The 19486-nt window shown below is 47.9% G+C and overlaps 8 protein-coding genes across 8 annotated transcripts; 4 read left to right on the top strand and 4 right to left on the bottom strand.

The window, feature by feature from the left end:
* Nucleotides 1-359: 359 nt before the first annotated feature.
* N7481_012763 (tryptophan--tRNA ligase MSW1) lies at nucleotides 360-1926 on the bottom strand (the record flags this gene model as incomplete). The annotated part of the gene is made up of 5 exons (XM_057271982.1): nucleotides 360-811; nucleotides 907-1025; nucleotides 1094-1209; nucleotides 1315-1395; nucleotides 1489-1926. 5 exons carry the CDS (start codon nucleotides 1924-1926, stop codon nucleotides 360-362), a joined length of 1206 nt encoding a protein of 401 aa, XP_057116170.1.
* Nucleotides 1927-2395: 469 nt separating this feature from the next.
* On the bottom strand, nucleotides 2396-3525 carry N7481_012762 (mitochondrial 37S ribosomal protein uS10m; the record flags this gene model as incomplete). Its single annotated transcript, XM_057271981.1, has 5 exons — nucleotides 2396-2556; nucleotides 2648-3072; nucleotides 3158-3211; nucleotides 3273-3415; nucleotides 3475-3525. 5 exons carry the CDS (start codon nucleotides 3523-3525, stop codon nucleotides 2396-2398), a joined length of 834 nt encoding a protein of 277 aa, XP_057116169.1.
* Nucleotides 3526-4018: 493 nt separating this feature from the next.
* N7481_012761 (purine-nucleoside phosphorylase) lies at nucleotides 4019-5454 on the top strand (the record flags this gene model as incomplete). Its single annotated transcript, XM_057271980.1, has 8 exons — nucleotides 4019-4307; nucleotides 4372-4450; nucleotides 4515-4594; nucleotides 4673-4737; nucleotides 4798-5007; nucleotides 5070-5121; nucleotides 5216-5349; nucleotides 5410-5454. Coding segments are annotated over 8 exons (954 nt in total), but the record flags the coding sequence as incomplete, so codon positions are not given.
* A 138-nt stretch (nucleotides 5455-5592) lies between these two features.
* Nucleotides 5593-6577, bottom strand: N7481_012760 (Fcf2 domain-containing protein; the record flags this gene model as incomplete). The annotated part of the gene is made up of 2 exons (XM_057271979.1): nucleotides 5593-5967; nucleotides 6203-6577. The coding sequence occupies 2 exons, from the start codon at nucleotides 6575-6577 to the stop codon at nucleotides 5593-5595; spliced, it is 750 nt and encodes a 249-aa protein (XP_057116167.1).
* A 678-nt stretch (nucleotides 6578-7255) lies between these two features.
* Nucleotides 7256-8466, top strand: hapE (CCAAT-binding factor complex subunit HapE; the record flags this gene model as incomplete). The annotated part of the gene is made up of 5 exons (XM_057271978.1): nucleotides 7256-7364; nucleotides 7506-7519; nucleotides 7630-7686; nucleotides 7742-8377; nucleotides 8464-8466. 5 exons carry the CDS (start codon nucleotides 7256-7258, stop codon nucleotides 8464-8466), a joined length of 819 nt encoding a protein of 272 aa, XP_057116166.1.
* Nucleotides 8467-9769: 1303 nt separating this feature from the next.
* Nucleotides 9770-12778, bottom strand: N7481_012758 (Rab GTPase-binding exocyst subunit SEC15; the record flags this gene model as incomplete). The annotated part of the gene is made up of 9 exons (XM_057271977.1): nucleotides 9770-9845; nucleotides 9897-10204; nucleotides 10287-10736; nucleotides 10809-10944; nucleotides 11011-11120; nucleotides 11205-11306; nucleotides 11362-11493; nucleotides 11581-12573; nucleotides 12632-12778. The coding sequence occupies 9 exons, from the start codon at nucleotides 12776-12778 to the stop codon at nucleotides 9770-9772; spliced, it is 2454 nt and encodes an 817-aa protein (XP_057116165.1).
* A 1036-nt stretch (nucleotides 12779-13814) lies between these two features.
* Nucleotides 13815-16816, top strand: N7481_012757 (putative meiosis protein MEI2; the record flags this gene model as incomplete). The annotated part of the gene is made up of 13 exons (XM_057271976.1): nucleotides 13815-13969; nucleotides 14021-14438; nucleotides 14490-14930; nucleotides 15070-15306; nucleotides 15375-15534; nucleotides 15586-15613; nucleotides 15677-15707; nucleotides 15761-15778; nucleotides 15840-15868; nucleotides 15929-15978; nucleotides 16032-16111; nucleotides 16162-16264; nucleotides 16362-16816. 13 exons carry the CDS (start codon nucleotides 13815-13817, stop codon nucleotides 16814-16816), a joined length of 2205 nt encoding a protein of 734 aa, XP_057116164.1.
* Nucleotides 16817-18938: 2122 nt separating this feature from the next.
* Nucleotides 18939-19435, top strand: N7481_012756 (uncharacterized protein; the record flags this gene model as incomplete). Its single annotated transcript, XM_057271975.1, has 2 exons — nucleotides 18939-19254; nucleotides 19287-19435. 2 exons carry the CDS (start codon nucleotides 18939-18941, stop codon nucleotides 19433-19435), a joined length of 465 nt encoding a protein of 154 aa, XP_057116163.1.
* Between the last annotated feature and the right edge of the window lie 51 nt (nucleotides 19436-19486).

The raw sequence follows: 19486 nt of genomic DNA, 5'->3' as shown, positions 1-19486 counted from the left end.
ATATTTCTTTCTTTCACGTGTTATGAATTTCAACGCATTTACTTTCGAAGTCTTTAACTACTCTCAATTTTAGAAATCCTTTTTAGATGTCTCGATCAGCATTTTGGTACAGATTGGTATGTGCTGGCTTCAGAATGTACTACTAGTACCTTTTACCCAAAGGTTAGACAACTGTAGGCCGCTACAATAAGAATAGAATACCCCATAACCAGAGATGCAACAAAAGGCTTTCCATGACGGAGATTTGTCTACATTCATCCAATTCTATAATACAAATGCCAACCTGGAGTCGAAATCCAAGCTAGCCATCCAAACTGTTATACAAGCCATGCCTCCCACCCTTAATATACAAGTACACTTCAAGCCAACCCCATCGCCTTCTTCACCTTCCGCATAGTTAAATCCGCACTAGCCTGCGCAACCTCCCCACCCTCCCGCGCCACAGAATCAAGATACCCACTCTTATCATCCATAATCCCAAGATATCTCTCACGAATCCCAGCCAGACTGTCCGCAATACGGCTACCAACATGTTCCTTCAATGATCGAAGACTAGCAGTTTCGTACTCCGAGGCAATCTCCTGACAAGTCACTCCTTCAAAGTGGCTCAGGATCTCTATTAGATTTGAGACACCGGGTCGATTGGTAGGATCGTAGCTGATCTTTGGTTCCGAGTCTGTGAGGGCTACTTTGACCTTTTTCTTAATCTCGTTTGCTGAATCCGTGAGGAGGATTCGGGATTTTGGGTCCGCGTGCGATTTGGACATTTTGTTGTTGGGTTCTTTTAGGGACATTACGCGTTTGGCGGGCGCTGGTATTGTTAGTCCTTTTAGCCTCTTTTTTTTTTGCTTTGCTTTTGAGACTAGTGACTGCGTGTTCCGTTTTCTTGGAATCCTTTCAACTTACAAATAAGTGCCTCCGGTGTAGGAAAAATGTCACCATAGAGGTGATTGAAACTGTTCGCGGTGTATCGGGAAAACTCAAGGTGTTGTCTTTGATCTTCTCCGACTGGGACATGGGTAGCTCTGATGCATTGATTAGCAAGGGAACCCCGGTAGAAAATATCTTCGTCTTTCAAAGGTGCCGACCATACCGGTGAATGAGGATGTCCGCAGCCTGGAGCACGGGATATGAGAAGAGGCCGAGACGTAATTGTGCCCGGGCCTCTGAGTCTTCGAGGCTTGCGTCCTCGGGGAGTTGGAGTTTGCTCTGTGTTAACTTAGTAAAAGCCAATGTCACGTTGAATAGAGCAGCTCGCGACGGAGACGCGCTAAAGGATAACATAGCATATCATGCTCAGCTCAGCTCACTCACCTTCCACTGCGTCATACGCGAAAGATAGCCCATCGAAGCAACCGTACTAAGAATCCACATCAATTCCGTATGCGCCGGCACCTGGGATGGGTCAGTATAACCTTCTCTTCTCTATCTTGTTCGGATTGCTTGGTCCGGGATGGGATGGGATGGCTGCGCTGCTTCTGAACATACAGAAGATTGATAAAAGATCGTCGACCGCTTCGGATCCAACCCAACAGCCAGAAGTGTTGCAAAAGCCTCCCTCCTCCATGTCCGTAATTGCTTCGCGTCTTGCGGAACTGTCAAGGCATGTAGGTCCACGATTGAAAAGAGTAGTTTAGTACCCTCTTCAGCTGAGTCTTGGAGCTTTACCCATTCGCGTAGGGCGCCGAGGTAATTTCCTAAATGGGGGACGCCGGTTGGTTGGATGCCGGAGAAAATGACTGGGCTTTTTATGGGTGGTCCTGCTGGGCTTGGGCTTGTGCTTGTGCTTGTGCTCAGTGATCGATGCTGGTGCCATTTTGATGGTTGAGCAACTCCCGGACGGAAATAGGTGAAATTCCCATTACCACTCGCGGGCCTCAATGGATTGGCCCCATGGCGAGCAATCGAGATGCGCATTGTGGCCATGGTCGAAAGACACTTGTATTCAGGAGTTATCGGCCACACCGGAACGCATTCCTGTACTTTTTTGGAGACGACACCCGTGTCTCCGCCGCGTGGGATGGCATGGTATCACGTGATAGTAATATAGGACCAGGACTTATATCGATTTAGCCCTGTCTATGATAGGTTGTGAATTACAAAAGTCGTTCGTAAACAAATGCACAGCTACTACTATGTATCTACTCTTGAAGTACTACCGGACCGGAAGAGCGGAAGGAAATAGGCCATGCAACTAGTTGAAATCCCGATTTCAATTCAGGGTTGGATTGGATATGACGGAGTAGAATACAGATGGCCCCGTTAGGCTCATAAAAAGGTGGTAGAAAAATTGAACAATAGTACACATAATGACGCCCAGGTTGTTTTCCCCAAATATGCAAAGCAAATCCCCAAGTCAATGGTACAAACCAATATAAGACAAGGATTGGATGGATTACGCCCGTGCGCTCTTGCGCTCAGTAAATCGATCACTGTCAAGAACATCGAATATGTTGTTTCCAGCGGAGTTATCCTCGCGCTGGCCGAATTGGGCGAGGTGCGGTTCGAGGGTCTTTTGGACTTCGGTGGCGGACTGGTCCATGGCCTTGCCGACGTCTGTTACAATTAGAGTAATTATTAGTATGACTGTGACCTTCATCGAGATTCAAAGAGATGAATTTGGGTTTGTGTTTGCTGGAAAACGTACCGAGAGACTCATGTTCCCAAACATTAGCCTTCATACCAACTCCATAGAAAGCATGCTTGCGCAAGAAAGCCAACCAAGCCTGCACAGACTGGGGATTCCCATCCTTAATCTGAATGAGACGGCGGAGGGTGATTCGCTCGAAATTCTCCTGGCTCTTCTTGTGCACGAAGTTGCTTCGCGGGACGGTCCAGCGTTCGACGATACGGGGGAGAGGCACGGGTCCGGAAACGGGGAGGTTGAGGTAATACGCGGCGCGGATGGCGAAGTCGGCGAAGAATTCGACGTTCTCGACGCTGTAGGATCGGAGTTGAAGATCGCAGACTGGTAGGCCGTGTTCCGCTTTTCGGCGGAGGGGGCGCATGTATACTGCTTGGACGCTGCGAGGCAGACGGGCGTTGTTGTCGAGAGCTCCCATGCGCTCGGACCTGGTGGTGGTTTATAATGAGCAATTGGTTCTTTATTGCATTCGGCTTGTGAAGCTGGTCGGGATTATGTGATCGCTCGACTTACCATTCCTTCACACGTTGTTCGGATGGCAGTTCGGGTTCGGTGTTGGTGGGAGGTCTGTATCGTCCATCTCAATCAGTACGGTTCTTCCTGCGCAACTGGGGGAAAGGTCGCATACGTCGACTTTGCTGCATTTGCCTCGGTAATTGGCACGGACTCGGCCGGGGAGGCTGTCTTTGTTTCTTGAGCTGGCGATGGCGATGGCGCGCTGGGCTGGCTGGGAGTAGGAGTAGTGGATTGCCAGCGGGCGGACAGGGGCACCTATGCCACGAATTGGTCAGTATACGGATATTAAAAGCAGTGGAAGGAGTCCAGCTTACCCTCAAGCGCCTGCCGGCTCCGAGCAAGGAGCGTGTTGGGTTCGAAAACATCTTCAATGGCTGGGATCTGTCTGTTTGGTGCGGGTTTTTTTCTTCGGAGGTGCAGTTGCTGATGGGAAGGCGGTCAGGCGCGGTTGTAGGCACCACGGGACAACCAGCACTGGTACAATTGTAGAATGACCAAGGATCGATTGCCTTTGGGTATAAGAAACCTGGGGAATTTATTGCTATGATTATTGCTATCATTTACTCCATGTTCAAGTAAATTAAGTAGAATAACCTGAGGGTGGTGATTATAACAGTTGGTAGGTTCTATGGACCGTGGACCTATTGTATGTAGTAGTCATGTCATGGACCAGGCCAACGATCATTGTCGTACTTCAAACAATTTACTGTATGTTTCAAAAGACATAACTAATTCATGGAATATTCCAATACTCCGTATTATTGGCATTATCACACTCCTCGGCCCGACTCAAAGCGAAATGATAAACCCATCTCCAGTCCAGCCAATGGGGTCGCACGCGACTCCGCAACATCAGAAGATTTCTTGGAGATCCACGATCCACCCCGCTGCTCTTCTCTACTTTCGACTGTCGTGCTTCTCCCTCTCATACTCTGTACATACCTCCACATCACATCAAACATGTCTTCTTTCGATCGAGCAAACGAAGCCGTTTCTTTCCTGACCAACAGCTTGCCCGAAGGCCTGCGAAAGCCTCAGGTGGCCATAGTATGCGGCTCTGGGCTGGGTGGTCTGGCAGAGACTGTTCAGTCTGAACCTCGTGCGGAATTCGACTACACTTCGATTCCTCACTTCCCTCGTCCAACAGGTATTTTAAATCTCTCATGGCCCGCTGAGTACTTTTTTGGGCGGAAACTAATAGTCAAACAAAGTCGCTGGACATGCGGGGAAATTGGTGTTTGGACTTCTTGGCCAGAAGATTCCTGCCGTCTTGATGGTTGGCCGTGCACAGTGAGATTGAGCTTGCGCTTGGTTCTGTTGAATGGAATCACATGCTAATGCGCCGTGATAAAAGCTACTACGAAGGCCACTCAATGGAACAGGTTACATTCCCTATCCGAGTGTTCAAGCAATTGGGTGTGGACACTGTTGTGTGTAAGTACTACTTTCGTTTCAAGAACGAGAGATCTACATCTATATTCTACTCCGGACGGAAATTGATGTGACTGGCAGTGACGAACGCGGCCGGCGGCCTTAATTCTGATTATAGCGTGGGTGATATCACCCTGCTGAATGATGTAAGACTCTCTATCTCTTTTCACCGGAAATATTGATACACCACTAAGAAAAACTTCCAGCATCTATTCCTCGCGGGACTCGCAGGAAATCACCCACTGAGAGGTCTCAATGACGAGGAATTTGGAGTTCGTTTCCCGCCGCTTTCGGATGCATATGATCTTGATCTTCGCCGTCATGTCCACCGAGCTTGGAAGGAGATCACTAGCGCTACGCCCCAGACCAGCCGCAAACTGCACGAAGGAGTTTATGCCTTTGTCGGGGGTCCCCACGTAAGTAACGAAACGGTGAGAAGCGGGCTTGAGATAGACCCGACTTGCTGACAACGCGATAGTTACGAAACAAGAGCCGAAAGCCGCATGCTTCGAATGATGGGTGCCGACGTGGTTGGAATGTCGACCGTTCCTGAAATTGTCGTCGCCAGACATTGTGGTCTGAGGGTGCTGGCAATGAGCTTGGTGACTAACAACGCCGTTCTAGCCCCCGTGCCCCGTGGGGACGAGCAGCTGCTTCAAGACAAAGCTGCAGGTGAACTGAACGCGCTTTTGGAGGAAGGTAAGGCCGGCCACGAAGAGGTATTGGAGGCAGGTCGGGCAGCGGCTATGGATATGCAGGTATGGCATCCTTTCCTCTGCCGCAGATTTCAATGAGGCAGAAGCTGACCAAGATCACAGAAATTGGTGGTACAAACTCTGGTGAACGTGTTTGGTAGTGCGTGAAGAACATGGGAATGAATCCACGTCAGACCAAAGGAACCACAAAGTCATATAGTTGACAGCATGGAAAGCGCTTCGGTAGAAATAGAAAGCTTGGTAACATAGGTTGCCCAAATTTCAACTTTCTCGAATACCACACAATCACTTCTTAGTTCGCTTTCTCTGCGCCTTAAGGTTGTTATAGTAAGCCTTCTTGCCGCTGGTCTTTGTAGCCTGAATATCGCGATACTTGGACTCGAATTTCCTGTTCTGGCGCTCAGTGGACATGGTCTCCTCAACAAAGGTCTTCTTGCGATCCTTCTTGGCAATACGACCACTGAAGAACTCCGTCGGGCCCTGGATGATGGTACCGACTTGCGAGAACTCGGGAGCCTTGGCCTTTCCGTTCTCCTTCTTGTAGTGACGCTTTGAATCAAGGACTGATCGCATTCGAAGAAGTTGCAGATCTCTCTTGAACTCAGTGGTCATGACAGTCTTGGGAAGGTCGAACCATTCGGGGCCGGCAGTGGTTTTTTCCTGGAGTGTCGACGGTTAGCTTTGATGCTCACGATTTTTTTTTTTCACTCCGTAAATGACATTGAATCAAGGGTAATTGCTCAGAGTAACTATGAAAAATAAAACTCTCACTGGTGCAGCACAGCCCAAAACGGACTGCTGACGCCGCATCAAGCGCTTTGCGTTTGGGAAAAATTTTCCTCATAGCAATATGGAAGGGGATGTGGATGGAATCGGGTGGGAGGAATCGTCTTACCTGGACAGCAGGCTTCTGGCCAGAAGTAGTATGCAATTTGTTGGACAGTTCCTTGTACCGTTTGTCAACGAGCTCCGCTGTCTTGGCAGTCGAAACATCGTCGTTCTGCTGAACGTAAGGCTTGATCGAGGACCCAGAAGATAATTTGGGAATCCTAATGGACCTGTTAGCATTGACTGGTCGGAGCAGAATGTCGGTTGGTTGTTGAGTGTTTGAAGCATACCTTAAGGAAGCAATGTCCAGCTCTGTGGATTGGGTGTCAGGGCCACGCAGTCGGCCCTCTGCCTCGAGCAGAAGTTGTTGGATCTGCTCATCGGTCAGGTCAACCTCATCTTGAGGTTGAACACTGGGCTCCGCAACATTTGAAGCGGCCATCCCTGCTCAAAAGTAGGGTATTGGGGAATGCAGGCAAGCTTTGCAAAGGTGGAATTTATAGATGGAATTTTTTTCTGTTGTTGCTGCTCGGATCGGACAAACTTTTGTGAGAAGAGCCCGAAAGGGAAGCGCGGGATCATGTGACACGGGAGTAGAGGAACCTGGCGGAGAAGTGTTCGATACCTGGTAATTACCATAAATTACATATCAGTATCATGTACTAAGTACTTGATTTCCAAGTACCCGATTCCTCTCGCGAGTCGCTCAAGTGTAGAATGACAGATACCCAAGAAATATAGAATCCAATGATTGAAAATCTAAGGGAAGATTAATTTATTTACCAAGAGTCGGCCTGATAGTCGCAATCGCAATCGCAATCGCGGTCGGCCAGCGGGGGAACACCCGAAAACGTCAGACAGCTGAAGCACCTCCATGCTTGGCACGACCCGACGCGCTTCTTTCATCACCAGGCGCGCAACTTGAATTGACCGATTCGCCTTTACTCCCCACGACTTGGTTTTTCCAGCGTGTTACCTGTCATCAACTACCGCCCTCGCGCTCACCCTCGCGCTCACCCTCGCCCTCGCCCTCGCCTCCTCGAACATATCCGCGACTCCTCGGTCTCGGTCCTGCCCGACTCCATTTCAACCTAACACCTCTCTTGCGCGCGCCTTCAAGATGGAGCCCGCACCCCAGGGCACCGCCCCGCAGAGTGGCCTTCCCTCTAATCGCCAGCAACACTCTCAGCAACAGCCTGTCTATGATATTAGGAATGGTGGTCACTATGGTATTTGCGCCCTGTCAATCGCATTGCCGTCGCATCAGCTTCCGGGGAGCGCGAACCCCTCTTCCCGGGGCAATGCGATGCCCGATACCGCGGCAATTTTGTAACATATGCATGAACCCTATGGACTGACATTTATTACAGGTGCTAGCGCAGCGGTATGCTTACATCCGATCCGAGTCCTGTCCCAAGCTTCCGGGGATAGCGTGGGAGATGGGTTATAGCGAGGGGTTTCGTTTCGCAGCTAACCAGAACTTCAACACTCTAGCTTTCGGCACAGGGCTACGCCCCTGTCGCTGAGCTGTACACAGGTACTTGGGCCAATGTAAGTTTGTGGCACATCCATTCCATCCTGTATATCGTGATTGACACCCAGACAGGTAAACCAAGGTCTGCAAGGAACAGCCCGCGACATCCTGACAACATATTGGCAACACGTTATCAACCACCTGGAATCCGATAACCACGACTACAAGATCCACCAGCTCCCACTTGCACGCATCAAGAAGGTCATGAAAGCAGACCCAGAAGTCAAGATGATCTCCGCCGAAGCCCCCATCCTCTTCGCCAAGGGCTGCGACATCTTCATCACAGAGCTAACAATGCGCGCCTGGATCCACGCCGAGGACAACAAGCGCCGCACCCTTCAACGCTCCGACATCGCCGCCGCTCTCTCCAAATCGGATATGTTCGATTTCCTCATCGACATCGTTCCCCGCGAGGAAGCTACTTCGCACGCCAAGCGGTCGAGCCAAGCTGGTGCTCCTGGAGCTCCTGGAGGACCCTCTGGCGCCGCGGGCCAACTTTCGCAATCCCAGCACAATGTTCAGGCTCATCTGGGCCCGGCGGATTATAGCTCTCTCGGTCAACACGGTATGCCCCAAGAGCAAGAATACCGTCCCCAGCCGGCTATGTACCCCGGTGCTGTGCAGCCAGACCCCACAGCTGCGTATGGCCAGCCTCAGTCTCAGATGTTTGATGGAATGTATGCGTACCCGCATCTGCCTCCTCAACAGGTAAGTTTTTGGTAATCCCCGCTGGCTTTTCCGCTGGTTTCCATCATTCATTGATTGTGGTCTTCGTTGCTAAAATATTCGCACAGTAAATCCTCGCATAACCCTTTCAAAGGACTGCCATTTAACAATGTTGTCTTTCTTTTTTTCCCCCTTCTTCTTCCCTTTTGTTTTGATTGCGCGGCTCTCGGCGAATACTGGTTTCCCCTTTTATACTTCGTTCTGTCCCTCGGTTCACAGCTTCATGCAAGGCTACGGCCACGCCCGCTATATTGGGTGGCCGATTGATCGTGAAGAAATGATCTTATCTCGTCTCTTCAAAGCCCTAACCCCCACATGGGCCGACTTGGGCTGACTTTTTTTCGTTTGTGTTTGTGTTTGTGTTTGTGTTTCTGGATCACATATACCTTTTTGTACGTAGGTCACAAATCAAAATGTGCCATATTTCCTCGGCGAAGAGCTTGCTTGCTCTCTCCTCTCCCCTCAGGTGTCCGGGCCACCCTTCTTCCTCTTCTTCTGCAGGGGGGTTTTCCACCTCCCCTTTGGACTGAATTCTTGACTGTTCGGTGATGACACCAAGCCAATTACGATCAGCATCCGATGGCCCTTCTTCGGGGGGCCTTTCCTGGAAGCTTGTGAGTACACTCCAACTTTTGAGAGCTTCAAAAAAGTCTGAGGGCAGTCGATAATTCTTACAAATTCCTTTCCTTTCCTTTTCTGTTTCCCTTCTTTCTGCATTTACTTCGAGTCGAGAATACAACTGTTGATCTGGGAGCACTTCCGTCTCGTACATTTACATGTACTTCCTTTCATCGTAGACTCAAGTAGCTCTTGGATTTCCTCAAATTCTCTCTGATAATTGCTTCTCTCCTACCTCGAATCTGTCTCCTCGGCACACCGGGACATACATGTACAACACTCACCTGGGCAACATAGACGATGCGGTATGTACACGGAATGAGCTCGGCGAGCGAGATGTTCTTTTTTCGAGTTCTCGTTATAAATTGCAAGGTATAGTAAGTTACAAGGGTGTCAAGGGTATAGTAGCTAATACGCTCTCTGATTATACTCAGAACAGAACACTCAGTAAGTTGTCAATGACTTTTTCTGGATAAGAGAAACGTGGCCAAGAAACGCACTGGCATGTCTTCTCCTCTCATGCTGTGTGAGACTCTATGGCTAGGACTCGGAGTATTCAGAGGCGGTCTTTTGAAATGTACTAGTAGGTAGTACATCACGACACTTTTTAAGGTTACATTCGAGTTAGATATATTCGTCGGCCGAGTGCAAGGAAAGGAATTCTATATTTAACACGATCTCCAGTAGAGTTTACATCCCGACTTCTGCCATTCATGAAGTAGCACATTAAATTAACTTAATTCTCTCGGTATGATATCAAGTCTTCTTGAACCGCGAAGAAAGGTTCACAAATTTATCCACCTTCGTGGGCGCTTGCACGGTTCGAGTAAGCCTAAAAGAAAAAAGTTAGTAAAACCACTCCATGCAAGATTAATAACCTAACCCAACCCAGCCCTGCCCAAGGAGCAAGGCAAAAGGCAAGGCAAGCGAAGCAACGTACTTTTCCAAAAGAACCGGCCCTTGCATCGCATCGACACGACCGTATTTCTTATTCCGGGTAGAAATGTCATAGAATTCATCCGCATTCTCCGCTTGCATGAGTTGGACTGTTTGCTGCAATTCGTCGAGGTTTTCGCGAAGGATCGGGTTATTCAGACTATCAACGAATTGAGAAAGATACTCCACGTCTTTTGCTAACGCGATGACGCCGTTTGGATTGATGGTTTTCACTTCTGGAGCCATTGGTTGAGCCTGGGTGAGATGGTGAGTTGATTAGAATCTGTGCAAAATAGGGCGAAGGCAAATTGGAGCCGAGGAGAGGAGGAGAGCTCACCAGAATCATGTTCGCTGCGTGACTGAGAGCGTCGAAATAAATGAGTTCTTTGATTTCTGTCGGCAGTCCGAGAAGAGTGGAGTTCATGATGTTAGACAGGAATCTTGTCAACGTTTGCATGTAATTGCTAGGTTCACTGGGCGGGGTGGTGGCCATCCATTCGTATTCGGCCGTTTCGACAAGATCGTCGATCTTGGAATTGACGACCTCGAAGATCCGTTTCTCGGCTGCCTTTTTGTTGCTTCGGAACTTCTCTGTTGCTCGGAGGGTAATTGAGGTGCCGGTGGAATTCTGGGACCGCGCTGCTGCAAGCAGTAATTCAAGCTCATGGCATGCTAGCTCGAAGTGTTCCAGATTGATTAGAATCTGGACAATTTGACCCAGATATTGGGAGGAGAGACGTTCGACTAGTGTATCGCATACTTTCCGCGAGAGAAGGTCATCGAGGGCCTTGATAGGGTTAGTAAAACAATTGAATAGGAGCGATTCCGTTCAAGCTTGCTCGCACATGGCCATACTTACATCTTTCAAAGTATCGTCGATGACACTGGGGTGGGAGAAATCGTCATTGGCGAAGAAATAGAACTGATTCAAGAAGTTCCGAATATCGATACAACACAGGGGGTACATCCTGGAGAAAGGCAAGATGCATGGGAACCTGTGGAAACTTATTAGGAGCCTGGCCTGGAAACTGAAAATCGTGGGGAATTTAATATAGACATACACTTGCTCTTCGCGGGATGCCTCTGGAGCATACCAGCTCACATTAAGAACTTTGTCATATTCCTCCAGAGTCTGTATTGGCATCGGCATGTAATCGTCTGTAGACACGATCTATGAAGGAGTTAGCTTAGTTATTCGACTGAAAGAAGGGATGAATGGTTAAAGGAATGGGAGAAATTGAAGCACGGTACGTACCTCTTGGAAATCATCGCTAAATCGTCTCTTCAAAAGTTCTGCATACTTCCCGAAGAGTCTGAGCAGGAAATCGTCAAACACCCTGACCGAAAAGTTCCATGTCTGTTTCACGTTAGCGTTGATGGTCTCGGGGCGGGCTGATGGTGATTGAACTGACATTCATCGTTTGCATGAACAAGGCTATCAAATTCTTAGTTTTCAAGATGCTCTCTGCATTGTCGACCTCATGGAGGGCCTTTGATATAATGCCAACAGCACCCTGGCACGTTGAGTCCCAGAGTTCCTCTACCTGTTAGATGAGACAAATCAGTTAGTTAAAACGGTTGATAGGAAAAGTCGGTTTTTAGACCGACACAGGGGAGGGAAGGGAGCGTACATCCACAGAGGATCGTAAATCAGGTACTTTCATCATAGTAGCTCGCTCTACAATTGCAAAGCCGGCTATTTCTTCCAGCAGATTGTGTAAGCTTGCGCCTCCCTCGTCGACAAGAGTGACGGAAGCAGGAAGGAGAAGGTCCTTCTGGCGACGACGCGTGCTAGCATACTCGATTCGGAACTTATCCATCTGCCCCAGAGACTGGTGAATGTGCAGACACTCAAAAAGCGGCGCAAATGGGACTTGCAAGTCATCATTCTGCAGAAGATCATACTCCTCATCTTCATCGGCGACCAATTCGATCGCGGAGTTGAGATTAAAATGTTCCAGGTACGGAATTTGTTCCGCGCGCTCCTTTAACCTCGATTTGCGTTGATCTGTACGGAAAAGAGCCAGTTCGCCCAAAAAGGGAGACATTTCTCGAATGTGAAAGAGCCAGGTATTGAGATCCGACATGACTGCCTCCGCGATCGCGCGCTGGGTGGCCGGCACCGAGCGTTGGATCATTTCCGCAATCTTGTACTGCGTGACTCCTTTGAGATGAACATTTTGTAATTCTTCCAGGGCGCGCAGGGCGGCATAATGGTTCTTCTTGGCTAGCAAATCGTGGACTTGGTTCGCTAGCCGTAAGACTTCGAGACAATCCTGGATCGCACGTGATGTCTCGTCGATGTTCTGGCGATGGCCGCGGGATTCGACTAGGGCTTTCTTTTGCTCGGCTAGGCGCTCGGTACTTGTTTGAATGGATTGATTGAGGTCGAGGATCTCGGCAGTTAGACTGACGGTGCCTTCTCGGATACGAAGGAGGGAATTGACGGAGGAGACGAATTCTTGGTGGTTTGTGTTGCAGATACTTTCGATCTCAGCTTCTTTGTCTGCTGCAAAGCGCGACAGAGATTGTAACAGCTGTGGAGTCCTATTTCCAACGCTGTAGTCTCGGATTGAGGGGATGAGCTGATCGAGGTAGTCGGTGTCGGAGGGGGAGATAATGATCTATGTTGTTAGCGTCAACACCCCTGGAGTACGAAGCCTATAGGTCTGCTATACATACCTGGTTAAGCACATGAGGCTCTGGCATTGGGGGCACCATGATGGGCATCACGAGCTCGTGGACCTGGAGAACCTGGAGGACGGGGAGCTGCCGCTCCCGCAGGGCGCTGCGGCGCCAGATAGACGATAAACGATAAACGATAGCCATCCGCGCTAGCCCTACTTTGTACTAGCGTCAATTACATACAACCACAACATTCTAGTTAGTTAGTATCTACTACAATTGGATCCTATGTTTATACTTCTTTCCTTTCTACTTTCTTTTTACCTTTCACCTTTCCATCCTCCTCCCACTGCCACTACTGGCTCAAACAATTTATTATTTGATCTTCTGCCATCACTTCTCATCTCCCCCTTCAGATACTTGATTGCCTATTCTGTTGTTCATCAATACTGTGAGTTGGTGACTGTCTTTGAGAAGTAAGTTATTGGATCACCACATTCACGTTTGTATTAACCCAAGTCACAGACCTGAAATGGAATCTAATGCCATTTCCATGTTGTGTTCGCAGCCAAACATGGCCGGTCCGCAGATCTCCACTTCCTAGTCATGGTATGTTGCCTACATGTTAGCACTCAAGTTAGCCTGCAGATACTCTGATTCTCGTTGCTAATATTTTTATCGCAAGCTGAGCATTGTTTCTAATGAGTTGCGAATTTCGATTTCTATACTCTTATATGGCATGCCTCAAGTGTCGACGAGAATAAGTCTGCAGGGCCTCAGAATGTCACCTTCCACTCCTATACCTGATCGTTATCATTGCTGCTCCTGCTGCTCCTGCTACTTTCGCTTTAGACCCAATCAATCAGAACAGCTGCCTTTCCATAATGGGACAATGCATCGATACCGAGAGAAGTCAGGTCGGCCAATCGCCTACTCCCACTGAATGCCAGTGGATCCCACCGTTGCAGCCCTACAGTCCTTCAGTCCTCCAGCCCTTGGAAACCTGCTCAGCCATTGGACCAATGACCACCCAATCTGATTAGTCGGCGCTCCCAGGGAGCAGTCACTGTCAATTCCCAAGAAGAATCCCTCCTGCCGTTTGATCTCTCACCCTTCCCTCTACTCATTTCTGGTCATCCACCTTCGTTTGGCCTTCATCAGCTGGTCCCATTGCTCGGCTCGGCTTCCATCTTGCTCTTCTCATCTGCACGAAGGTATCCGTCACCTCTCAACTCCCACGATGGTCTCACAGCCGCCAAAGGAGACCTCCTCTGGAGGATCTGCTTCTCGGAAGACTCCTGACAGTGAGCTCGCCTCGTTCACCTTCCACTCTCAGCAACAAAATGGCAGTCCCTTGGCTGGACGAACCCGAGAAATAGACCCTCGAGTTCCTATGTGAGTATACCTGACCTTTCTGGCATTTGATGTGCTCGCTGACATGGACAGGGATCCATTCATGGCACGCGCCTACAACCTATTCGAAGGGGCAGATCTCGCGGATAGTCCGAATTCCGTGGGAAGTCCCCCTGCTCAGTCTTTGCCTGTCTATCTTGATCCCACACCCGCATCCGCACCCGTGAATCTGAATTACCCTGTCTCAACTCCGCCGTCGGGCTCTTACGGACGCAGCCCGTTTAGCCTGCCTTTACGGGGTCCAGCCCACACCACCTACGATCCATCGGCAGTTCTGGGGCCCACCTCGCACCCCCGCGAGCCTTTTGGTGTCCAGAACAACTTCGCCAGCCCTCAGATCTCGCCGCTGCAACCCAAAGACCTACAAACTTCGTTTTGCGATGACCGCCGGTTGCTTGTGCGCAATGTGGACACGGACACGGAGGGCCTTGAGGTGGTCCAGCTGTTTCAAGTAAGTCATCTCTATTCGAGGGATCGCTTTCAAATGCTAAACCAATTTTAGAATCTCGCATCTGTCAATGGACCCTTTTGGACTACTTTGAACACGACCGGCCGCTTCTTCGTTTCCTTCTCTGACAGTAGAGATGTCGATGCTGCTATTCAGCGTATCAGTCGCGACTACAAGGAATGGGAACTGATTCCTCTCTCCGCAGAGGACTTTACTCGCGATACCCGAATGGTCAGTCCACTGCCCCTGGGCTTTGATGACGCAGTTGTGGTCACTGTCTACTGTGGAACCTATTCCACGATCCAGCCTGCAAATGTCATCGTACGAATCAAGCAGTTTTTGGAGTTGGCTGGCAAAGTGCGCTCGATTCAGGAGCTCCAGTTTGGTATTCCGTCCGATGGATCTCGATTGACAACTCATGAGCTAGCTGTCAAGTACTTCGATTCTCGCCATGCGGCCAATGCAGTCAAGGCTTTGAATGCTACTCGAACTGCGGTACGCACTATTCCCGTCCCTTGTAATGTTCTCTTTTTTTGATATGGTTTTTGAAATCCTTTTGGCTTGTTTCTTTTTGATATCCTTTTGTTTTATTCTCTCGTTGTTGGACCGGGTAATCTAACCTAGCCTTTGGTAGGATTTTGTTATGGAAGTCATGCCACTGCATCGCGATATGCCAAGCGCCATGCATCGTCACTGGACTTCTGTTCCCAAAACTCGTCGGCCCTCGATGGTTTTCCCCGGCACACCAGCACGACGCATGTATATGTCGCCAAGTGACCCGGACAGTCCCCCGATTCCGGACGAACTCAAGCCCGCTCGGAACGTCATTGACCTGAGTAAGATTTATTACGGTCAAGATGGACGCACGACTGTCAGTCTTCATATCTAGGGTCTGAAGTCCGAATGATGATATTGACTTTATTTCTTTTTTCCTCGCAGGTTATGCTTCGAAACATACCCAACCAAATGACTTGGGTAACGTTCCCCTCCTTCACCAACCTGGGCTCCAGAAAACTGACAAACGGAAAACAGCAACATCTGAAACAAGTCCTCGATCTAACCAGTGCTAACTGTTATGATTTCATGTACCTGCGTATGGGTAAGTACCAAATCTACCTTTTCGGAAAGACTGACGATCTCTAATAACCAGGTGTCCCAGATTTTGATCAGAACCAGAGGTACACTTCCTAATACAAGCCGGCTCTTCTGGTTGCTTGACTAACTTGTTCTCTTCTATTCAGTGTTGGTTACGCCTTTGTTAACTTCAGCGTTGTAAGTTTACGCTTCACCTTCTCTTCATGATCTTCCATTAACTTCTCACTTAGCCCCTGGACATCATGGCGGTAAAATTTCATTCTCACCCTTAGAATTGACATGAGAAGACCCTCACTGACACTTTCGCAGTTCATGGAGGCTCGTGAGAGCATGTGTTGGTAAGATGAATTTGTTCTCACCCTAGAACGAAGTCCCGCCTGCTAACTCAACCCCCTCAGGCCTGGATTCGAAACCCATGTTGAAAAAGTCGCTGAAATGTCCTATGCAAGTCCGTGATATCCTCCCCCATTCCACCTCGCCAATACTAAACATCTTCAATAGCGGTCCAAGGCAGGGAAGCTCTTGTCGAGAAGTTCCGGAACAGCCCGGTAATGCTCAACCATCCGGACAATCGTCCCAAAGTGAGTCTTCTGCCAGCCGATTTTAAATGTCCAACCCTAACCCGAGATAGCTCTTCCATACTGCTGGACCTCGTACCGGTCGACTGGCCTCATTCCCACCGGTGAACAACTTCTTTATCCTGGCTAAGGGCGTTGATCGAAGCAGACGAAGTGGTAAGCCCCCATATCATACCAACCCTCGCACTTTGATCGGCAATTTAGTTCAAGTTCAAGTTCAATTTAACTAATTAGTGCTTCCAGGATTGTACAGAGGGCCCCCTCCAGGTCCTGGCGGGCCCCGTGGCCCCCACTCCATGGGTCCCTCTGGTCACCCTCGTATGGTGTCGGTTGATAGCAGCGAGTCCGGCGGCGTCAGACTTGAGCGTGAAACATCGGTGCCAGTGCCAATGTCAACCCCGATCCGCGGACCACACAACCATGGCGACCGTTCTAGCCATGGCGATCGTTCCAACCACTCCGTTCCTGGTTCACACGGCCATCCTCGTCCTGCTGGAGCTCGTGGCAATCATCGCTCGGGACCTCCAGGCCCTGATCGTGGAGCTGGAGCTGGAGCCTCGCGGCCCTGGAACAACGGTTCGCTACCTCCTCGTACCGACTAGACCGAAATTGACCCGGAGCCAGTCATGGGGTCACTCTCGTGGATACGATCTGACGATGAACGATTATGGCAATGTTATGTATGGCATTTACGATGCCGATGGATGAAAATGATTTACGATGCCAGAAGACCTTTTCCCCGGATAATGACTACATTTATCTAGTTTGACAAAAGCAAAAGAATTCCCGTGGAAACAATCAGGAAGAAATGTTTTGTATCATAGGCCTATGCCAAGTTCAAGTTTCAGCAGACTACAAAACATTTTACCTCAAAAATACTTTCATTATTTTGATATTCAGAAACTCAACTCTCAGCAACAATACAGATTCTATTCCAACTGTTGACTCAATGTGCCCTAATGTACTCTGTAAATCTTCAAGTTGTACTTGCAAACGGCGGCCGCATGAGCATACTCGGGTGACGAACCCCGATGATTTTCGGCTACCCCGATTACTTTCGGCACCACTACCAGCTTGTTTCACATTCCGGTGGGTCTAGTGCAGTGATTGATATTTCCCAAAAATTAGGTGCATCCTATTTTCACTGAAGTTGATAACTTCGAGACATTGACATTGAAATCCCCGTTATCTCCGAGCCAGCCGCTTTCGATCAGCAACCCACAGAAACCTTATGAAATGGTCGATACGGTGGGACTTCCACAATATGCCGTAGACTTTAGGACGGAAAACCATGGTGTTTCCACGCCGACGTCTTCTCACCTGGGATGACATATGTGACGCTAAACCCAGGTTGGATTAGCTGAGATGGAAACCGCTTCTTATTGGTCGAGCGCCAGATCTATAGAACGGCGCTTCTATTATGAGTGCTAATGGTGCATTCAAAAGGACCTGTCCGGTATCCGCCTTCCTTTGCGAACTCTTTCATCTTTTAACTGTTCTTTTATCCTTTCTATCTGGTCGTTTTAAGCAGTTCCAACCGCACTATACCGTCTTTTGATTGGAATCTGTTCATTAACGAACCTAACGCCAAAGTTGTTACCAATCTTGTAAAGAGAATGAGAGAGAAAGTATAGGAAGCTTAAGGATCCTTCTTAAGGTCGGCTTCAAGTGCCCTACCATCAGAGAGTCATTGACTAAAGGACTGATAGGTTTACGGTAAATCTCAAGCTATCTGACTACATACACTGGCTTAAACAGGAAAATCTTACGCTGAGAGTTATTAAAGGATACTTCCGGTAGTACTATAAAGAGTATAACTTGGTATATGAGTTAGCATTCTTCACTATAACACGGTACTGGAGGATATAGGTTTGTAAGGAGACTGACCGTCTACTACAACTCGATCTATCCTAGAAAGTAATATAGGTATGTCTTGAATATTCTCAATACTCAACTTAAAGGCTTTGTAGCTAATTTTCCTAGCTTATAATAAGTCTTAGCAATGAATGGGGCCTTGACAAAACTGTAAAGGAGCAACCGCCTATTAATATTGATGATCTCTTATTTACTACATAGTAGCTACTAGCTGTATACGATTTGAGCTTCCCTATCTTTTGTATCCTGCTTCAAATGAATACTATATAAAAGATAATATACTCAAGTACAGCGCGTCTGGGATATCTAATTGAATCTAATGCGCATAGAAGGACTGGAGATGCTTTAAAATATAAAGATATAGAGCTCTTTATGGTCAAGCATCCCTAGGATCCGAGTTAGTGTAAGCTGCTTCTAAAAGTAAAGCACAGACTGATCAAAGGGAGAAGAAATATAGGAAGAGCGTAAGTAACAAAAAAACAAGCACTTTTAACGATCTTCGGGGATATTCTAAAAGACCTAACCTTGCAGATGACTTATCTGGTAATTGATGCTCTTGATGAGTATACAAATAGGCTTTATTCTCCTCTAGACTTGATTATCCAAGAGTTATCAGTCAATTTATAGATAAAGTGGGTTGTTTCTAGCCGCAACTGGCCTGAAATTACTGAGCGGCTTGACATTGCTGCCTAGGTAGCTCTGATCTCATTAGAGCTGAACGAGGTTTCTCTATCTAGAGCAGTGAATTATTTTATCTACTACAAAGTTCAGGAATTAGCAAAGGCTAAAAGGTACAGCGATAAAATTTGTAATGGCGTTAATTCCTACCTATTATTAAACTTATAAGGTACCTTCCTCTGGGTGGCCTTGGTATGCCAGAATCTTGAAAAGATACGAATAAATGTACTAAGGAAGCTAAAATTAACTTCCTAGGTTAGATGCTCTATATAGTCGAATGATTAGCCAGGTTCACGAATCTGAAGATACCGAGCTCTGCAAGAAAATACTGGTAATTATATCAATCATTTTTCGGCCTATTACGCTATATAAACTGACTTTATTTATCAAACTACCGGACGACGACTACGATGATCTTATTTCTCTTGAAGAGATAATCATAATCTGCGGATCTTTTTTAACGTTACAGAAATATACTATTGTATTTATTTATCAGTCTGTAAAGGAATTTTTACTTAAGGAAGCACTCAGTGAGATACTTCCCAGAGGTATAGAGGCTAAACACGATATAATATTTATACAATCTCTTAACGGTATTTTTAAGACACTTCAACATAATATCTAGAATATCAAATATCTAGACTCTATACAAAGGATATCTGCAAACCTAGCCTAAATCCACTAGCAGCGGTGGCATACTTATATATCTACTGGATAGACTATCTTAAAGCTAGACTACTTAATAGAGCTTGTGAGCTAGGAGTTTATGACTAAGGTCGCTTAGAAACGTTTCTGCAGCAGAAATTCCTCTACTGGCCAGAAGCT

This window comes from Penicillium waksmanii (genome assembly GCF_028829765.1).
Source record: "Penicillium waksmanii strain IBT 27052 chromosome Unknown utg000010l:1.0-3698451.0:1.0-3701458.0, whole genome shotgun sequence".
NCBI lineage: Eukaryota > Fungi > Ascomycota > Eurotiomycetes > Eurotiales > Aspergillaceae > Penicillium > Penicillium waksmanii.
This window is presented reverse-complemented; position numbering and strand designations above follow the sequence as displayed.